The 19,309-nt window shown below is 54.3% G+C and overlaps 1 protein-coding gene across 1 annotated transcript in view; it reads right to left on the bottom strand.

Moving 5' to 3' along the window:
- MACF1 (microtubule actin crosslinking factor 1) overlaps window positions 1-19,309 on the bottom strand; it is a 129,993-nt gene that overhangs the window by 5,173 nt on the left and 105,511 nt on the right. Inside the window, 30 exon segments of the mRNA XM_058423538.1 lie at window positions 185-396; window positions 1,686-1,803; window positions 3,683-3,700; window positions 4,384-4,458; window positions 4,667-4,821; window positions 4,921-5,083; window positions 6,107-6,270; window positions 6,771-6,888; window positions 7,197-7,385; window positions 7,498-7,641; window positions 7,726-7,854; window positions 8,515-8,709; window positions 8,943-9,102; window positions 9,238-9,407; window positions 9,605-9,724; window positions 9,847-10,053; window positions 10,173-10,328; window positions 11,064-11,237; window positions 11,559-11,687; window positions 12,030-12,227; window positions 12,373-12,528; window positions 12,624-12,797; window positions 12,897-12,998; window positions 13,375-13,476; window positions 13,583-13,705; window positions 14,569-14,795; window positions 15,550-15,781; window positions 17,805-18,008; window positions 18,584-18,802; window positions 19,148-19,255. Of these exon segments, the coding sequence (XP_058279521.1) occupies window positions 185-396; window positions 1,686-1,803; window positions 3,683-3,700; window positions 4,384-4,458; window positions 4,667-4,821; window positions 4,921-5,083; window positions 6,107-6,270; window positions 6,771-6,888; window positions 7,197-7,385; window positions 7,498-7,641; window positions 7,726-7,854; window positions 8,515-8,709; window positions 8,943-9,102; window positions 9,238-9,407; window positions 9,605-9,724; window positions 9,847-10,053; window positions 10,173-10,328; window positions 11,064-11,237; window positions 11,559-11,687; window positions 12,030-12,227; window positions 12,373-12,528; window positions 12,624-12,797; window positions 12,897-12,998; window positions 13,375-13,476; window positions 13,583-13,705; window positions 14,569-14,795; window positions 15,550-15,781; window positions 17,805-18,008; window positions 18,584-18,802; window positions 19,148-19,255 (4,641 nt within the window).

The following is a 19,309-nucleotide window of genomic DNA, read 5'->3' as shown; positions in this document are numbered from 1 at the left end:
TGGAAACCTGTCCTGCAGTATCCCACCCCCGTCCCACCTGGACACCAGTGAGCACCTTCTAGGGCCCTCCTCAAGCCCCCAAGCCCCGACCTTCCTCCTCCCTACACCTTCTGCAGCTCCTCATCTGGGTTTTGGAGAGCAGCGGCTCCTAAAGGGAAGGGAAAGCTCCACCCCTGTTGCCCACCTTGGCTCCGCTGGCCGGAGTGGCCGGGGAGGAGGGCATGGAGGCGCAGCTGTGGTTGCTCTGGCTGGCGCTGGAGCTGGATCGTGTCGGGGAGGCTGCCCGGGAGGAGGGCTTGGATCTCCGGCCCCGCGACCGGAACGGGGTCATTCCCTGCGAGGCCCCTTCCGGCAGGATGAACTTCTCCCGCAGCTCCAGGTTGGTCCGTCCTCGTGCTGGAAGGGGAGAAAGGAGAGGAGAGCTCAGCTTTGGAGTGACCCAGCATCCTCCAACATGGAGCTCCAACAGAGGCTCCAGGGCTGGGAGCAGCTTCCTTGGGCATCTCCCCACACCCATCTCCGAGGGCAGCCCTGGTTCTCCTGCTCTGCCTTAAAACCACCTCCTGCCACGGATCAGCTCTTTGAGAAACTGGCTGATTAAAAGCTGCCCCAGGGCCAGGAATTCCCACTGGAAGCTCTTTCCTCTCTTGTGGAAAAGCATCCCAATGGCCTTTAAACTCACCGTGTCACAACAGCAGCCAATGTGATCTTTAACGTGGCTTAAAAATAGCAAAAGCAGCTTTGGAGGGCTGAGATTCTTGAGAATCTGAGAGAGATTCTGCTCTCTCACAGCTCTGGGCAGCTCTCTGCAGATTTTTTGGGGAGAGAGGAGAGAAAACCACCTTCCCAACCAGCCACTGCAAACCGACTTTTCCAAACTTTAATCTGAATGCCTCAAAGAGCTGGAGGGTCTCCCTTTGACAAGCAAGGGGCAACCAAGCAGGGAGAAGGTCTGTGGGCTTCAGCTCCTGGGCCAGCTGAGGTGTGCCAGAGCGCTTCATGCTCAGGGTGTTCAAACAGAGCGCGAGGGCACGCACCGAGCCTTACGGGACACCGGAGGAACTCCGGAGCCGACAGATTATGGACCAGAAAGCCAAGAAAGCAATTGCAGGAGGGAAGAGCCATGCTGAGATAACCAAGGGATAGAAACAACCTCGATGTCAGCGCTGCAAAACATCTGCTGCAAAGCGTGCAGGGCGGAGGAGGAGCAGGAAAAGCCTGAGGGCTCTCCCGGAGCTCGCTGTAAATCATGCTGCTTTCAGCAGCAGCTTGAACAAGACATATCCAAAGCAATTAACACCCCAGAGACCCCAGGGAAACGTGGAGCACTCTCCAAAACACGTTCCAGTCCTGGCCAACCCACGGCTAATCCTGCTCTGTCTGACCACGGCTCGTGTCCAGCCCTGTGGCTCTGACCACTGTCAAACCCCAAGGTTTTGGGAAGGAGCTCCACTTGCTGGGGTCTTAAAACCAAGGAAAACGCAACCCTTCCCTCTTCCCCTGGATAAACACTGCCAGGTTCCCTGCAGCATCACCAGATCTGGTGATTCCAAGTTCTTGGTTTGCTTTGGATCTGTTTTCTCCAGCTCCTGCCCATCTGGATAAATGACCCACGCTGGTCACCCAGCCACAGCATCCAAACTCCCCGCTGTGGGTGGCAAGACCCTGACTGCATCAAGCCTTACCTCTGCACGGGTCATTCTTCACTAAGAACTCGTCCAGGGCCATCCATCCTCCGCCCACACGGACCATGACCGTGCTCCGCAGGATACGGACCAGCCGCAGCTGCTGGGAATCGCCGAACTGTGGGGCCAAGGAGAAGGTCAGGGAACGGGGAACAACCAGGGGAACGCGGCTCCTTCCCTCCCCAGGCAGCACCAAAGGCTTCCATCCACCTATTTCATAGTTTAAAGGCTTCTCCAGGCTGATTCTTCTGGGATAAGTGCAAGGTAATGTCAACTGACGATGATTTTTCCCACCTGAAGATTATGCAACCAACTCAAATCCTTTCGCTTTAAAGCTGTTTTTTTAAGAGCAACAAAGAATTTGGGGGTTGGATGGATTTTCTCAAGCAGAATTGTAGTTTTTTTCTCCTTTGTTTTTTTTGTGAAGGAAATAGAGGCTGGCGATGCCCTGACCCTTCTGGTGCAGCCCATGAGGGAAGGAGCCGGCTGATTCAGCAGGACAAGCTGAGCCTGACTCCTCTGATCACCGCAAGTCTGAAATCCAGGGATTCCCCTGAGCCTCAGACTTGACCCCACCAGCCACAAAGCCCCTGCTGCAGCAATCGCCCAGTGAGGATGTTTGGGTGAGCGCAGAGTGATGGAAATCCAGGCAGGAATCCCCAGCAATGTTGATTAGTGATTGCGACGTTCATTAGTGGTTTGAAATGTCTGTGATGTCAAGAAAGTGCACCCCAGATCAGAAGCCCCTAAATCTCCTGGACATCCAAGCCCAGGCTCCTGGTGTCTGCCAGGCCTGGGAGGGACATGGAGAGCCTGGCTTGGATGTGGCAGCTCTGCATCCACCTCTGCAGAGCACCTGCTGGGATGAGAAGATGGAAGAACCAGGTTTTGGAAGCAAGACCCTCTCCAGAATGATTTTAAAAAAGGGGAAAAACCCCAAAAATAAACAGGAGCATTTTCTGTGGGTAGAGATGCAAAAAGTAAGAGAAAGCAGAGAGTGCAAAGTGACTGGGATGGGCCAGGGCAGGAGGTGACATCTCTGACCCACAGGGGTATGGGACCTGGACCACTGGTGGATCTCCCTGCCCGAGGGTCCTACCAAGCTGTTCTTGTCTCAGTTAAAGAGCTGCAACTGTGCTCACAGGCAGGGAAGGGAGCAGGGAAATTTTTTCCCCCTCTCCAGGCTCTACATGAGGTGTCCTTCAAGGGATGAATCAATTCTCATCATTTTTCAGTTTTTGTTGAAAACATTTCTCTAACTGCCTAAATTAAAGCCAGAGCTCTCAAGAGTCATCCACTTCCAACATCCAAGTTTGTTTCACTTTGGGTATCTTTTGGGGCATCTTTTTGGGTGGACACCATCACTGCACGTGAAAAAGAAGCTTTTTTTATTTGGGCAGGGGCAGGGGGGACATCAGAAGGACACAGGGTGCTCCGGGTGTTCGAAAGGGAGCTGGGCTTATCTCAGGTCACTCTCAGGACACATGCAGGTTGTGGGAGGGGAGCCTGGCCCCCGTGAGGAGTTACTCAGTGGGAGGAGCAGGGATGAGGGTTTAGTTGTCCTACAGGATTACTGATGGTGATTGCAGTCCAAACCCACCCTGAGCCTGGTGCAGGTTGTACCCCCTGGGCTGGCTGTGCCCCTCAGGAGAACACATCCATCTGCGGCCCAGTGCCACGATTCACCACCAGGAATGTATCCAATATATCCAGGAGAGGAACCCAGAGAGAAAAATTCCTCTGCTTTTGCCAAATCCTGCTTTTTCCATCAATTTTTTTTCTGCCCTCCTTTTTTTTGTTTGTTTGTTTGGGTTTTTTTGGTTTTTTTGTTTTGTTTTTTTGGGGGGTGGCACTGTTCTGTACCAGGCTCTATTGAGCAGCTCTCCCAGATCACATCCCCCCGCAGCACCACAGGACAGAGCAGCATCACAACACACAGAACTACGGTGGTTAAAAAATTCCAGAGGTGAGAAACAGCGCCACAAGGTAAACTGTACCTGATTGCCGAGGAAGAACTATGGAGGGAGAGGAGTTTTAGGGAGAGGGAACGGGGAGCGGGAAAGAAAAGAGGAAGAGGAGGGGAAAGAAAAACAAGAAAAATATTTATGGGATTAACAGTGCAATAATCATGAAATCTGTTAACTGCAGGAGTTAGAAATCTGGGGAGTCTGGGCTCTTTGGGGGGGAAGGAGAAGCCCTGGGAGCTTGGGGCTGGTGCTGCTGGAGAGGGATCAGCTCCTCCCACCTGGAACATCAGCCCCAAACCCAGCTGGGGCAGGGAAGTGGGAATTCTGACGCCACTTCGCCTCGGTGAAGGGTTTGAAACATAAACAGCAGCTCGTTACAAAGAGATTCTGTCAGGAAATTATTCTCCCTTCTTCGGGGAGCGAGCTAAGAAAAACACAGGCGTAAGGTACACTCATCCAGGAGGGAAACTTCAAGGGCGGCTCCGGCAGAGTGAATGCGGCGTTTCACGGGCGCCCCGGGCCGCCTGCCCCAGAACAGGGACACTTTTATGTTCTCCCAGTGCAGGGAACGCCCTGGGGCCAAGGATGGAGCTGGGAAAACACATCCCAGCCACCTCCGCCTCACCCCGGGTCCCCCCCATCCAAGCTGGGCACCCCCCGGGTGATTCCCCCCTCCCTCGGTGGGAAGGGGGAGGAGGATCTGGGGAGGTTTCCGTCCCCCTCTGCCTTACCCTGTATTTGTTCTCGCCGATCTGCTCCACCTGGAATCTCTTGGCACACTTGCACTGGGCCACTTGCCTGGTGACCTGCCACCACCAACACGAGAGGTGAGGAATCAGCACAAATCACTGCTCGGATAAAAGCAGCCTTTCCCTCTAAAACACGCTCAGTTCCAAACAATTAACTTGGCCCAGCACCACAAAATCCTCTTTTAACCTTTCTCTTCCCCACTGCCAACCCACAGCCTGAACCACCCCCGACCCTGCTGAGCACCCCCTTTTTTTGGTGCTTCACCTCATCCTCGATCTTGTCGGCATCAGTGGTGGGTCTGTAGGCATCCTTGTTGGGATGGAGGGCAGCCACAAACTCGTAGTAGTCGATGTAGCCGTCACCATCGCGGTCAAAGATATCGGCCACCGCCGTCATCTCCAGCTTCGTGGTGGGGAATTCTGGAAGGAGAAGGGAGTGAGGCAAGGATGAGCTCCTCAGCCAGAGACAGGGAGGCAGGAGCAGCAAGGCTGTATTCCGGGCTGGTTCCAGGGACTCACTGGAAGCCAGGATGCCGTCGATGAACTCCTGCCGGGTGATCTTCCCGTCCTGGTCCTTGTCGATGCGCCGGAAGAAATCCATGACCCGGGATTTCTTGTGGTTCATCCAGCGCATGTACTTCTTCCGCCAGACGTCAAAGTCAAAGTTTGCAAACTCCTTCAACTGGAAGGAAAACCCAGGGAGAGTCAGTGGGGGAAATCCCAAAGGAGCAGCACCCAGAGAACCACCCCAAAACCCCCTTGGGTGAGCTCCTGGCCCTCCTGGGAAGGTTGTCTGGACTTATCCAGGCAATTCCCAGGGAGGGGCTGCCCAAACTGAATTCCCAGCACAGGACACACAGCAGAGCCGACAGCCAGCATGTGGATTGTGCATCCCAGGAGCTCGGGATGCTGCTGTGGGGACACACAGGCAGGGAAGATCAGCTACGGGCACACAGACACACACACACACCCCATCTGCTCCGCCTTCTGCAATGCTTCCTCACCCCAGGGACTTGCCAGGGAGGAATTCCCACTGCCAGCAACATTCTGGGCATGGATCTCCCCTCGCCCTTTCCCTCTGAGCAGCCAAGAAGGGATTTCTTGCTCATCTTCCAGCTCTACAAATCCCAGCCTCAGACCCTCCAATTTAAGCACTTTTCTTATCTCCCCACCCCAAGAGGACCCCCATGACCCCACCAGCTCAAGCAGCTCACAACAAGGTAAGACAACAATTTTAAGGGGTTTTTTTTGTCTCTCTCTAAACATTCTTGGGGTGAAAAGCAACAAAGAAAAAACATTAATACGAAGGAACTGAACTGACCTACAGCAAAAGCAACAAAAAACAACAAAAAAAAAAAACACTCACTTCTGGGCATAGCTGCTTTGTTAAGCATAAATAAAAACAAAAATGACATTAGATGGTTGGATAAAATAGAGACAGTAATTGTTAAACTAATTATTAGAAGGAAAGCAGGGCCTGGCTGTCATTAACTCTACAGATACCAAATACAGCGGCACAAAGCTGGTTAATGTGCAGTTAATTACTTAATTACCAAAGGGTTTTTAGCCTTAATATTTTAGGAATATTTGATTTCTGGAAAGGCAGCAGGAACTGTCTGCAAAGCTGGGGCAGCACTGATTTGAAACGCTTTTTGCACCTCTTTGGGGATGAGCTCCCAGCTCCCGCCCTGCCCGGGGCTGTTACCTCCTCCAGCCTGTCCAGGGCATCGTTGAGCTTCCTCTGCCTCTCCAGGGCCAGCAGCCAGACCTGCTGCCAGCGTGCTGAGAGCTGGTTTATCCTGGGGTTCTTCGTTTCCGACTGGGAGATAATGGGCATGCTTGGGGGAGCAGCCTGCCCCAAGGACTTCCCTGGATTTTCCCAAGGAAAAAAGAGAGAGAAGTTGTTTGAGGTGCTGTTCATGGGTGCAGCAGGTCTGAAGAGCAGCAGTGAAATGTGGTTTGGGTTTTTTTTTGGAAGGGAAAAAACTCCCACGGCCTTGCTGGCTGCTGTCCCAAGGGATGCAGCGTCCCCAGGTAGGAGGACAGGGTGACAGACAGCTCCACACCCCCAGCACTTAGGAACGCACACGGGACTCTGGCTTCAAGAAACCACATTAAAAAGACCCCAAAACTTCATCCCAAAGCAGCTGCAGAGAGAGAGGAGAGCAGTGCTGGCCCAAGCACCTCCAGGCACAGCACACCCAGCACGGCTGTTTTGGGAAATGCCACCTGGATTCTCCCCGCCTGACAAGGCTCAGCCGCCTTCCTGGTGGCTGTTAGCACAGGATGCCTTGTTAATTGATAATCAAAGCTAATTAGCTTCCTAGGAATTTCATTTCCTGCCATCCTAGGACCAAAAGCAGACTCACTGTTGCTGCGGGACTTGTCGATGAAGGGCCCGTGGGGAGGCTCAGTCGCTTTTCTTTTGTAAGTCTTTGTCACCCGGTCCACGTCCGGTTGTTTCCTTGTCATCTCCTCCATAAAGGACTGTCAAAACACAGAAAGGATAAAAAAACCCTTTGCAGTTTCACCATTTTCTGCTTTCCAGCCCTCACTGGGACATGCCAGGCCTGTAGAGGGAGGTGAGCATCAAGCCCCAGCGAATGGGGATTGTGGCTGAGCTGCTGCTCAGCGCTGGCTTAGATTTGCTGGGGCTGGACATCATGGCTGGGTTCCAGCTGGGTCCCACGCTGCTTTGGCAGAGAATTCCAGGAGAATTTAGTGCCTCCTCCACCCAGGGAGCCAGGGGAAGCCTCCCTCCCCTGGCCCTCTCCTGAGCTCAGCTCGGGGCTCACCTGGTGTTCGGAGATGAGCGCTTTGACCTGATCGATATTCTGGGGTATGGGGTCCTGGTCCCGCTGGATCAGCGTGGTCTCAGCCCACTGGATCCAAGCCAGGAGCTCCTCCAGAAGCTCTGCATTGGCCACCAGCTCGGAGAGTGCCGACTCCAGTCTCTGCTGGTGCTGCTTTGCCCATGTGAGAACCTGTTGGAAACACGGGGTGATCATCCAGCGCGGGAAACCCGGAGCAGGCCCCACCACTCTGTGGCCATCCCTGGAACCACCACCAGCCCGGAACTAATCCTGCAGGACTCACCTCCTCGAACCTGGCCCGGATGATGGTGATCCAGTGCTTGATGGTGGTGATGCAGTCGGGGTGGCAGGCGCCCAGGATGACCTCGCCCATCCCCACAGCCGCGTTCATGTCCACCCTCTTCTCCTCCACTTTCTTCATGAACTCCTGGAAGCCCCAAAGGAATTATTTGGGGATGGTTCCCCCCTCATCTAAACTTGGCCTGGGCTGTGTTCTGGAGCTCCCCATTACCTTGTGGGCATCGATGAGGGCCTGCAGGGCCTCGGTGTCATCCGGCAGCGCTCCCCGAAAACGCAGGGACTGCTCCGCTTCCGAGAGCCACTCCAGCAGTACGTGCACGGCCGTCCTGAACTCCTCAGCCTGCAGCAACAGCAGCACAGGCTTTAGTCAGCCGCTCCACCTGCCCAAACAGGCTGCTGCATTCACTCCTGGCAGCTGGAGTGACGACAGGGCTGAAAAGGGCTTTAAAAGTACATCAGAATGGGGAAAACGTCCTGCTTGGGGCTGGGGTTTGGGCTGCCCTGCAGCACTCAGGCACTTCCCTCCCCTCACCATCAGCTGCACCGAAGAAGGAAGTATTTTTAAAAACAGCACAAGTGCTGTATCCTGAGCAATCTGGCACCTGGGTAGTTTGTTCTGTAAATTGCCTACTTGATCTAAAAGCCGCTTAAGAGCCTTTGATCTTTTTGCGTGTTTTTGTTTGTTTGCTTGTTTGTTTTGTTTTGTTGTTTTGTTTTGCTTCAATCGAGTCTCTCTGGACACTGGGAAACACCAGCCTGGCCTGCCTGATCATTGCTGTGCACATCAGTAAGATCTTCCCATCCTCCCTGCTCAAACCAGCTTTTATCTGTTCATTTTTTAGGAAAAAGAGCAGATTCCCCACTTCTTTGCAGGAACCACTGCAGGGCTGGTGTGTCCTGCCTGGCCAGGGCAAAACCTCTTCCCTGAGCTTGGTGTGGAACCAACCTGGAGCCCAGCAAAGCGCCCCAGGAGCTTCCAGCCATGTTTTTTTCTCCTCACCTGCTTCAGGGCCTGCTCCAGGCGGGTTTGTTTGGACACAGACAGCTTGCACACCGTGTCCCAGCGGTTGCTCAGCTCCTGCAGCTGCACCTTCACCCAGGTGGTGTCGTCCCGGCTGTTGTCGATGAGCTCCCGGCCCGAGCGCTTGAGCACCTGCACTGTCCCCGTGCGCTTCCCCAGCTCCTTCTGGAACACCTGGATGGACACAGCAGAAGCTGAGCAAGGTTAGGCAGCTCCACTCCTGTCACCTTCCCAGTGACGTGGAAGTTCTTCCCATCCTTTTGCTGTTTTTTCCCTCTTTATCCGCTGCAGGAAGGCGGGACAGGCATCCTGGCAGCAAAGCACCAACTCCGTGCCTGCTCTTTGGCTCTTGGGGAGGACAAGCCCCACTCAGGCCTTGGAGAAGAGCTGGGGAAAGGTGCTCTCACCTTGTGAGCATCCATCAGGTTCATGACCAGATCCAGGTCCCCGTGGACAGGCTGGTCCTCAGCTAACTGGGGCTCCACCTTGTAGAGCCAGTCCACCAAAGCCTGCAGCGCGTCCATGAACTGCCCAGAGAAGAGAAGGGCCTCTTCCAGCTTATGCTGCCTGGAAAACAAACATCCCAGAGAACTTCCATGAGCAAAACTCACCTCCTTCTGTCACATCCCAGCGAGCTCCAGCCAGCCCATGAAATCCCTGTGGCACACGAGCACTGCTGTACAACCTCGGGGCCGGGCTCACCTTTCCACGGATTTTCCGCACACCGTGTCCCACTTATCCCGGACTTCTCCCAGCAAATTGTCCAGCTTTTGAGTGTCATCTGGAAGCAAGGCTTTTTCTTTGAGGGCTCTGCCTGTCCTGATGGTAGTGTCGTAGACAGGCTGCTTCCCACCCAGAGTCTTCTGGAACTCCTGGGAAATGGAGAGAAAACAAAACTGCTCCAGAAAGCCTGGCCTTGGCTCTGAGGACTCCCACATTTCCGTGGCGATGGGAGGCATGGACATGTTTTTCTCCTGTCCTGTCAGAGGAGATCTTGCCCTGCTCACCCTCCCAACAGAGCTCCTTCCACCCCATGTCCAGCCCCAGCCTGGCTTTGGCAGAGCTTCACCTTGTGTTTGGAGAGCTGGAGCTTGATTTTGTCAGGATCATTGGAGATCTCCAGCTCTGAGTCCAGGTGATTCTCTGCATCCTCCAGCCAATCAATCAGCTTCTTCCAGGCTTCGTGGAACTGCAAGACAACACGAGCAAGCCTGAAACTTCACACTGGTGGTGTCCCCAGTTCCTCTGCACTCCTGGCACCTCCTGCTGGCTGTTCCCTGGGGTTTGTCACACCCTTCCCACGCCTCTCACCTGCTTGGCTCTCTTCCTGGCGTCATCGAGAGCCCGTCCCCGCTCCACCGAGCGCTGCACCACCTTCTCCCAGCGGGACTGGACGCTGACCAGCAGGTTCTTGATCAGCACCACGTCCTGCTTCTGGCTGAGGAACTTCAGCTGGTTCCCAGTCTGATCCAGCTCGATGATGTGATCCCGGTGTGCGTTCACCTCGTTGGCGAACACCTGCCAACAACAAAGGGTGTCCCACGCGTCAGAGGAGACGGGTGTGACCCCGAGAAGCCACAGGGGAGGTGAGGAGCCACCCTGGCTCCCTGCGTCCTGGGGATGGAGCCCTTGGGTACCTTGTGCTCGTCGATCTGGGCCAGCACCGCGGCGAGGATCAGGCTGGGGGGCGGCGCAATGTTCAGGCTCTGCTCAGCCAGGGTCAGCCAGTTGATGAAATCCTGGAGGGAATTCTGGAAGTCTGTGGCCAGGGCCAATGCCTCCTCCAGCTTTGCCTGTGGCAGCGGGGAGGGAGAGAAAGAGAGGAAAAAACACAGCATGGAGGGTGAGAGCTCTGATCTGCAGACAGAGGCAGCCTTTGTGTCCCTGCAACAGGAACCTCATCGCCCCGGCCTGGGAACGCCACTGCTTTGCCAGGGGGAGGGGGCTGCAGTGAAAGGCACGGCTTTCTCTCCAAACAAGAATGGTCTCTGAAAGGGGAGACCCTCCTCGGCACACGAGCAGCTGCGTCACCCTCAGCTCCCTGGGAAAGGGATCTCCGTGGGGACGGGGCTGCCTGGATGGGGGATGATATTCTGATGGCAGCAGCTGCAGCGCTGCAAATTTATTCTGGGCCCAGGCCACCGAGGCCCTTGTTTTATCTCATCCCTGGCCAAAAGCTGAGGATGGAGTCAGCTCAGAGGAGGGTTTGGCTTGACCAACAAAGCCTGCCTTTGAGAGCAGCGGGAGGCTTCTTCCCACCTCCCTGAATTAACCCAAAATGCCATTTCACTCTCATTTTCTGTGTGATTTAACCAATTCTGATGACTATCTACAAAAAAAAACCCGAACACACTAACAGCTTGACACTCAGCACCACCTAAAAAACAGACTCAACCTTTACAACCAAGAGAGATGGACAAAAAAAGCCCCAACTCCCAGCTTTATGTGGGAAAGCAGAGCGTGAAAACAGGGAGCAGCTGCTGTCAGACCATGGGGCAAGGCTAGATGCATTTTTCCCTCAATGTTACCTTTCTCTCCTCCATCTTGCTGCTGACCAGACACCACTTCTGCTCCAGCAGGGCCACACTCTGCTCCGTCTTCGAGCCGGAGCCGGAGTCGTCGCGGTTGAGCAGCATCAGCCTGCCCTTGGCTAGCAGCTGGCTGTAGACATCCTCCTTGGCTTTGAACTGGCTGTACAGCTCCTGCAAAGAGCCACCACCGCAGGGTTAGGCAGAGAAAAGCTCTGAGAGGGAACACGTCGTGCTGCAAAGCTCCAGGTGATGGGAACATGTTGGCAAGTGACAGCACAGTGACACTTTGAGCTGAGAAAAGGTGGTTAAAGTGTCCTGATGGTTGTTCCAGGCATCAAGAGCAAAATCATCTGTAAGAGGAGACCAGAGCAGCCTCCTTTCCCCATCAGACACAGCAAGGGGAAGTTTTGATGCTGATATTTGACAGGAACTTGCTGAATTAAAAGCATTGAAAAAAAAAAAAAAAAAAAAAAGTCTCTCCTGAGAAATTACCATGTGGGCATTGAGCTGTTCCCGGGCAGTTTCTGGCAGACCTCCTGTGGGTTTCGATGCCGACAATTGGCTCTCCATCCTCGTTAGCCACAGGAGGAAGTCTTCAATCTCACCATGGAAACCCTGAGCCTGTTCAGGAACAGAGAACCGGCCCCGGATCAGATGACATCAGCCACCATTGATCATGTGCCAGGGGTAACGCTGTGTTTGCTTTGAAAGCAGATAAAGAGGCAGGGCTGGATGTGCCAGCATGCTCAGGAGGGTGGGACGTGGTGTGTCCACAACCCACAGGTGTGCCTGGTCCCCCACTGCACTTCTGGGCAGGCACTGAACCGCAGGAGTCACAGAAAAACTTCCATTAAAAAAATCCCAGTGTCACCCCAACTCTTCCCCCCCTTTATTTCTCCCTAAAACAAAGGGGGAAGAGGCACCCCACTGCACGGGAGGGTATCCCCAGTGCCTCTTGCCCACCTGCTGGAGCGTGGACTGCAGCTGCTGCTCCCTCTCCTCTGTCTTCTGCAGCACTGATTCCCAGCAGGAATTCAGCTTCTCCAGGCGGTTCCGCAGGCTGCTGGCATCGTCCCCAGCGCTCGACTCCAGCAGCTCGTTCCCTGCTTTGTTCACTGTCTCCACGGTGGCTTGGTGGGCCAGGACGTCGTTCTTCAGCACCTGCACGAGGTGGGTGAGTGTTGGACACGTCTCCTAAACACCCTGCCTACTCTCAGGGACCAAAACGTCTCAAAACCTTTGTGAGAAATTGAGTCCTGCCAAGGGAATGGGCTAAAAATGTATCTGGAGTGGGAGAGGAACTCACGTGGTGCTTTGCCAGTTCGACCTCGATGACTTTTGGGTCCCCATTGATGGGTTTTTGGGCATCCAGCAGCTCCTCGGTGTGGGTCAGCCAGGCCATCAGCTCTGCCAGGGCGTGCTGGAACTGGCCCAGTGCCAGCAGGGCGGCTTCCAGCTTGTGCTGGGCAAGGACAGGGATGAAACGGGGCAGTTTTAATGGGCTGGGGAGCACCGCAGTGAGTTTCATCTTGTGACAGCCCCAGGTGTTCACTCTACCTGTCTGTGAGCAATTTTCTCGCCCAAGTTCTCCCAGAGATGTTTGAGCTCTGTCAGTGGTTCCTTGATGATGTCTCTGTCTGTCTCATCCGTAGCCTTTTTTAGCATCAGTTCACCTTGGTGATTAAGCTTTTCCATCTCAATCTGCTGCTGGTAAACCTCCATTTTAAACTCCTGCCAAGACAAGCAGGACGAAAACCAGAAGGGAGTGAATCACTGGAGCTCCGTGAGGCGAAGCAGCGCCGCAGAACCGGTCCCTCCCCTCCCGGGTACCTTCATCTCGTTCATCTGCTCCTTGACCGTGCTGAGGTCGGTGCCCACAGGGGACATATTGCACAGTTTGATCACAGCGTTGTCCAGCCAGTCAAACATGGCCTGGAAGGAGCAAGGAGCACGTGAGGGAATGGCGAAGTGTCCCCCCTGCAGCTGGTCAGGGGACAAAGACGGTCCCTCCACCACCCCACAGCCGTGAAACTCGTCTGCCAGGGCAGCTCTGCCTGCGCAGCTCCCTCTTGCTTCCCTCATTCCTGCTCCGAGCGGGAATCGAGGTTTGGGAAGAGCAAGGCAATCAAATATCTGCTCCCCCTCAGAGCAGGTGGTTGAGCTCAGGCTCCCTCAGAGCCTACAGACACTCGCCCAGGAGATGTTTCCTGCTTGAGGGAAGTGCAAATCCCAGCACAGCTCCAGGAAGAGGGCTCACAGTGGCACTCCCAAGGTCCACCCACTCCACACCAGCAGCCCTGCCTCTTACTTGGAGTGTATCTTGGTACTGCACAGCCGACTGCATGGCTTCCTCCAGCTTTTCCAGCCTCTCCTTCCACGTTTTGTTCAGGTTCTCCCACGCGTTGTTCATCTGCGGAACACGGGATTGCCCACAAAATTCGTTAGGCTCCTCAACCAGAGCTCCCACTTGCTCCCACCTGATTTTGTCTGGAGGGGAAGCTGCTGGCTCTCCCTACCTCATCAATGCTCTTCTTCACTTCTGGCTTCTCAGTCTCACCACAGGCAAAGATGAGGTCAGTCCCGAGGAGGCGGATGAACTCCAGCTCCTCATGCAACCCGTCTGTCTCCTCCTTGATAGTCTGCAGAGGCACAGCCACAGAAGAAAAACCTTTATGATCAAACCCCCTTCCAAAGTTGCTCCAGGAGCAGGAGGGTCCTTCCCTCTCCAGTGTTCTGCACCTCAGCCAACAGCCCAACTCCAATCCCCGGCAGCAGGCGACACAGAGAGCAGGTGGCCAATTTTGTCACCACCACCACCACCCTGGTGTGCCCCCACCTCTGGAACTAAAATAAGAACATCTGTATTTAGCTGTGAGCCTGAACTGTCTTGGCTAAAGATGTTCATAGATGTGTTTACAGGAGCGTTTTGTCAATTCAGAAGTGAGGGGTTTTGAGGCTCAAAAGGTGCAAAGCAGAGTCAGAACGGTTATGAAAAGGGAGAGCAAGGCTAAACTTAGCAAAGCATAAAGAAATATCCCTGCTCCTCAAGGCCTGAGTCAACTCAAATCCACCTGAAGTGGATTTTGCTACTTACTTGAAGCAACCAGCAACACACAAATCCAAGCACTTATCTCTAGTCTGACCAAAATCTAAATATACTCTTCCCACGTCAGCCAGCCTCTGGCTTGGGCTGGGAGCAGAGCCCTGCAAGCTTCCACATCACTCCAAGCAAGTGGGCACAGAGCTCTGACCACACAGAGCTCCGTGTGCTTCCCAAAACAGCAGCAGATAATGTGATTTAAGGTGAAGGATGTGTGAAATCCACTTCTGGTTTTTCCCTTGCAGCTCCAAATGGAAATAACTCCTCATAATCTGACCGACCGCCTACAAAACTGATTTACAGCCACCTCTGGCCATGGTCACGATCTAAGATCTTCCCAATTTAGCAGATAAGCTGAGGGCAGACGAGCTCCAGACAGAGGAACAGCCCCGTGGGCCTCACCTCTGCTGCTTCCACCTGCTGCTTGATGATGGAGGGGTCAATGCCTGGGCTCTCCAGGTCATGGACAATGTCCTGGGTGTCCTTGATGGTTGTCAGGAGTGCTGCCATGTCGTACCAGAACTTCTCTGCAAGCTCCAGGACATCGAGGAACTTAATTTCACGTTCCTCGGTCCGAGCTTTGATGTCCTCCCAGAAGAAAACCATCTGATCCAACTTGTCCTGGATGACTGTGGAAGGAAATTAAAGTAATCACTGAAGAAGGAAACCTTTTGACAATGCAAGAGTATTTTGAAAACACTCAGAAACAACCAACAGAATATCCAGAGAACAAAGATGGCCAGGACTATCAGAGCAGTAACTCTGGGAGATGCTGAGGGACGTGAGAAACTCCAGCTTGCAGAAAAGCCTTTATTTATGTGCAAGCTCAGGGCAAATTAGCCCACACACTCTCCCTCCAACAAACCTCTGTTCTGGCCACCTCTAGCATGAAGTCCCTGCTCACTCAGTCCATGAGCTGCCCTTTGAGCTGCCAAGGAAGGTGCCAATTAGTGCCAATCGTGCTGTTGGGTTTTTTGTGCTGGGGGATGTCCCCCCCCACCATTAGATGCTGAATCCTGTCCCAGGGGCCACCAACAAGAACCCAGCTGGGCTGAGAAGCCACAAATACTTTTTTTCTCTACTGACTGATGCCACCCTGTCTGCCCCAGATGGAAGCAGGCACATCCATCCATCCATCCATCCATCCATCCACCCAACTCATCCTTGGTCCTAAAGGCAGCAGAACCTCCCAAATCCATACAGAGGACTCAACCTTGCCCCAAAGTCCAGGAAAACCTCCCAAGTCCATCCAGAAGACTCCTCCTTCCTCCTAAAGCCAGGAGAACCCCCAAAATAACACCCCTGGGATATCAAAGCCTCCCCAGCAGTGATGGAGCCACGGTTTGGGGAGAAGTTGGGACGCCTCAATCCACCGAGCGATACCTTTGGCTGCCAGGTCCTTGTCTGCGCCCTGGGAGCGGCCGATGAGCTCTTCCCCACGGCGTTTGAGGGCCTCGAAGGAGGGCTGCAGCTTCTCCAGCTCCACCGTGGAGTTCTTGTTCTCGCTGATGCACTCCCGGATCTTGTCCACCTCGGCGGGGATGAGGGGCGGCAGCCGCAGGCGGGAGGAGAGGCTCTCCAGGGTCTCCAGCATGGGCTCAATCTTGTCGTGGAACTGGAGAGGAGCAAAGCCATTAGGGCAGGAGGGAGGGGACAAAGTGACACCGCGAAGCTGCCAGCGCGAGCCGTGGTGCTGAGTGCTGCGCTGCCCCGGAGACGGGACGGACAGCGCCTGCGACAGCAGCAACGACCCCTCTGCAGCAGCAACATCCCCTCTGCAGCAGCAACGACCCCTCTGCAGCAGCAACATCCCCTCTGCAGCAGCAATGACCCCTCTGCAGCAGCAACGACCCCTCTGCAGCAGCAACATCCCCTCTGCAGCAGCAACGACCCCTCTGCAGCAGCAACGTCCCCTCTGCAGCAGCAACGACCCCTCTGCAGCAGCAACGACCCCTCTGCAGCAGCAATGACACCTCGGCAGCGTCCTGCTCACACCTGCCCTGCTCCAGCAGAGCCCACGGAGCACCCATGGACACTTGCAGAACACCTGTGACTCAAACACAGCAGCACCTTGGATTCAGCCCTAAAAATTAGCTTTTTTTGCTACCATCTTGGTTTTGGTGGCTGGGCAACCTCAGTGCTGGTTGAGGGAATACCCAGGCAAGATATGCTGCTGGAAAAGCAGCCGTGTTTGATGCTGATGGGAATCTCCAGGTGGTGCAAGGTCAGTGGAAACCCACCCCAGCTTTCAAGATTGGCAGGAGCTGCATGCGGGTGGGGAGGAGCCGCCACGGAGCTGCAGCCTCAAAAGCAGAACCAGAAAGCCAGAAAGTGAGGGAGGGAGGGGGTCTAGCAGGGTTTATTGTTGTTTTTTTAAAGAGAAGTCAACTTTGGCCTCAAAGATCCCAAACTGTCTCTGCTGGTGGGAAGGACAGCTCAGCACTGGGGCTCTCTTGTCCCTCTCCCAGTTCCTACTGGGAACACACCAGTGCAGGTGCCCACCAAATCCCAGGCTCTCCCAGCAGAGAAGGGCCGGGGCTCTCGGTGCAAAGTTGATCAGGACAGGCTGGCTCAGCCAACAAGCAGGAGCAAGCCAGCACATCCAGCTGGAGCAGTGTGAACCCTTCCAGAAGCAAAACCTCTGCCCTGCAGGAAGCATTCCCAGCAGAAGCTGAGACCAGGCGGCAACGCAACGAAAGCCATCCCAAAAAACTGTGATTCCAGGCCCGCCACCCCGGCGTTAATTTGTAAGCATGTTCTGCTGAGCTGTGCATGGACCAGAAATGAAAGTCTGGGTGTCAAATAGAACCAGGCCAGGGAGGGTGAATGAACATCTGTGGTGGGGGGACTCACTTACCTCCGAAATCTGCAATGGTGGGGTGCAGTCAACACAAGAATGAAATGGGACCATGTGGGGAGGACGGGCACAGGCAGCAACACACACAGACAAACACATTCCACAATGGGAGTGAGAGATGAGAGGGGAGGGAAATGTGGGGGGAAAAACTCGGAGTTAATACAAGTGCAAACCAAGAGAAGTGACTACACAATACAGGAATTAAGAAAATAAACACCCAGGACGTGACAAAAACCAACCGCGCTACGGTAACACAGGGTGAAATGAAACAAAAACTGGGGGTCATCGACCCTCAGCAGCAGGAGCACTTCACCCCCATTCTGGACTTTAGCACCTCCAGTCTCTGCAATTCCTTTCCTATTTCTCCTCCTGCACTCACCCACATCCTCAGGAGATGCCCGGACCCCAGAGACATCCATTACCTCTCCCATACAAAGCATCCCGTGGCTGCTCACTGCACTTACAGCTTATCAGAACTGAAATTTATCTCTCCAAGCTCTTTCAAGAGGCTCTTTCCAACACTGAGTGAATGCCAGGGCAGCCCCTTTGAACCAGCATCATTACTGAGGCTGTAAAAATTTACGACCCTATTTACTGTGCGGAGCCTCAAACGCCTTCTCCTCTGCTCCCACAGCCAACAGGAAACTACCCTGGAGGTGCCTGACCACGTTATGCCTTATAAAGGGGTTTTTTACAGGGGGAATAAAACCACATTCCAGAGCACGTGGCTCTCCCAGGGGGCTGTGAGAGGAAGATTCACCTCCCCGGTGCCCCCGCGTACCTGCGTGGACTGAGAGAAGGCCTCGTCGAGCGCCAGGGCCCGCTGGCAAACCTCCTCCTTGATTTTGGCATACAAGGCCTCAGCCCTGGAGTATTTTTCCTGCACCATCTCCCCTTCCTCGGGGTTGAGGTCCTTGAGCTGTGGCCCGATTTTCAGCAGCTTGTCGATGTGAGGTTTGTGTTCAGCGATGGACTCTCTCAGTTGCTAGGGAATAGAGGGAGGGGGAGAAAAACCCACATTTGTTTAGGAATCTGCTGCGAGCTGCCGCCTGTTTATTCCAAACAGCACTCCAAGAGCAGTGATCGTATCTGGGAGGAACTCACACCCTGGATTTCATGCCCCAGCATCTGCCAAGCACACGGCACTGGGCTCTTCCCAACAAGGCTACGGCACAGCGCCCGGCACGGGTCCCTGCCCAGCCTCTGACCCTCCCCACAGCTCCACAGGGGACCCCACTGGGAATTTTTTGCTTTGCAGTCTCTACCCTAAAAGCACAAAGTGGTTCTTTTCCTGCCACGAGCAGGAAGGCGATCCAAAAGCAGCCAAGTTTCCTCGGGAGCGAGCTGAATTTTGGTAAGGAGAACTCCAACATGACAAGGCATGTCCATGTGGCACTCTAGCATTTCACTTTGGAGAGTGTACATTACAAACAAACTCCCCAAAAAGAACAGAAAAGGGGAAAAAAGGAGAAACACTCAGAAGAAAAAGGTGTTCTTGCCCCTGCCCTCTGCTGAGGACAGAGCTGAAGGACAGGAGATGCAAACTCTGCATCCTCTTACCCTCATGTCGTCCTGCTGCTGCTTGAGCTGCTCGTGGTCAATGGCTGGGGGTGGCAGCTGGGAGATGAGGGCCTGGGTCTCCTCAATCCATGGGTTCAGCTCCTCGTAGGTCTCCCAAAACTGGCTGACCAGGACCTGGGCACGCTCCAAGCGGGCATAGCGCTCCGAGTTGAGCTGGCTCACGGCCTCGTACTGCTGCACCAGGGACTCAGTTTTCTCCTAAAAAAAAAGAGGGAGGAGAGTTATGGGGAGGGATGCAAAAGGACCCAGGAAAAGGGCCATCCCCACGCTGCGAGCTGGAAGAGAAGGAGGTGCCTCTGGTGGCCTTGCACATTGGAATTCCAGTTAAAGCAGCCTCAGGAATCTCCCCCTCCCCATCCCCAAACCTTGCAATAAAAATAGGCAATAAAGGAGAGTCATAAATGTAAAGAGAGTCCTGCTAATGCTGGTGGGAATTGCTAAAGATGGAGTAATTCTACACTCCTTCAGCCTGTGCAAGGGCTGAGGATTTGCCTCTCTGCCCTCTCTGTGCCCCCATCACAGTAAATAGCAGAGGGGGCTCACCTGGAGAGCAGCTTTTTGTTCCTCACCACAGGTGCCGAAGATCTCGTCGCGCTGGCTGAACAGCTCATCCATGGAGTCTTTGTGCCGGATGATGTCAATGGAAAACGCCTGCAGAAAGAGCAAGGGGAGAACTCGGAGCTGAGCCCATCCACAGCACCCTCC

The sequence above is a fragment of the Hirundo rustica genome, chromosome 25 (assembly GCF_015227805.2).
Source record: "Hirundo rustica isolate bHirRus1 chromosome 25, bHirRus1.pri.v3, whole genome shotgun sequence".
NCBI classification, from domain to species: domain Eukaryota; kingdom Metazoa; phylum Chordata; class Aves; order Passeriformes; family Hirundinidae; genus Hirundo; species Hirundo rustica.
Note: the sequence above shows the minus strand (reverse complement) of the source record. Positions and strands in the feature narration are given on the sequence as shown.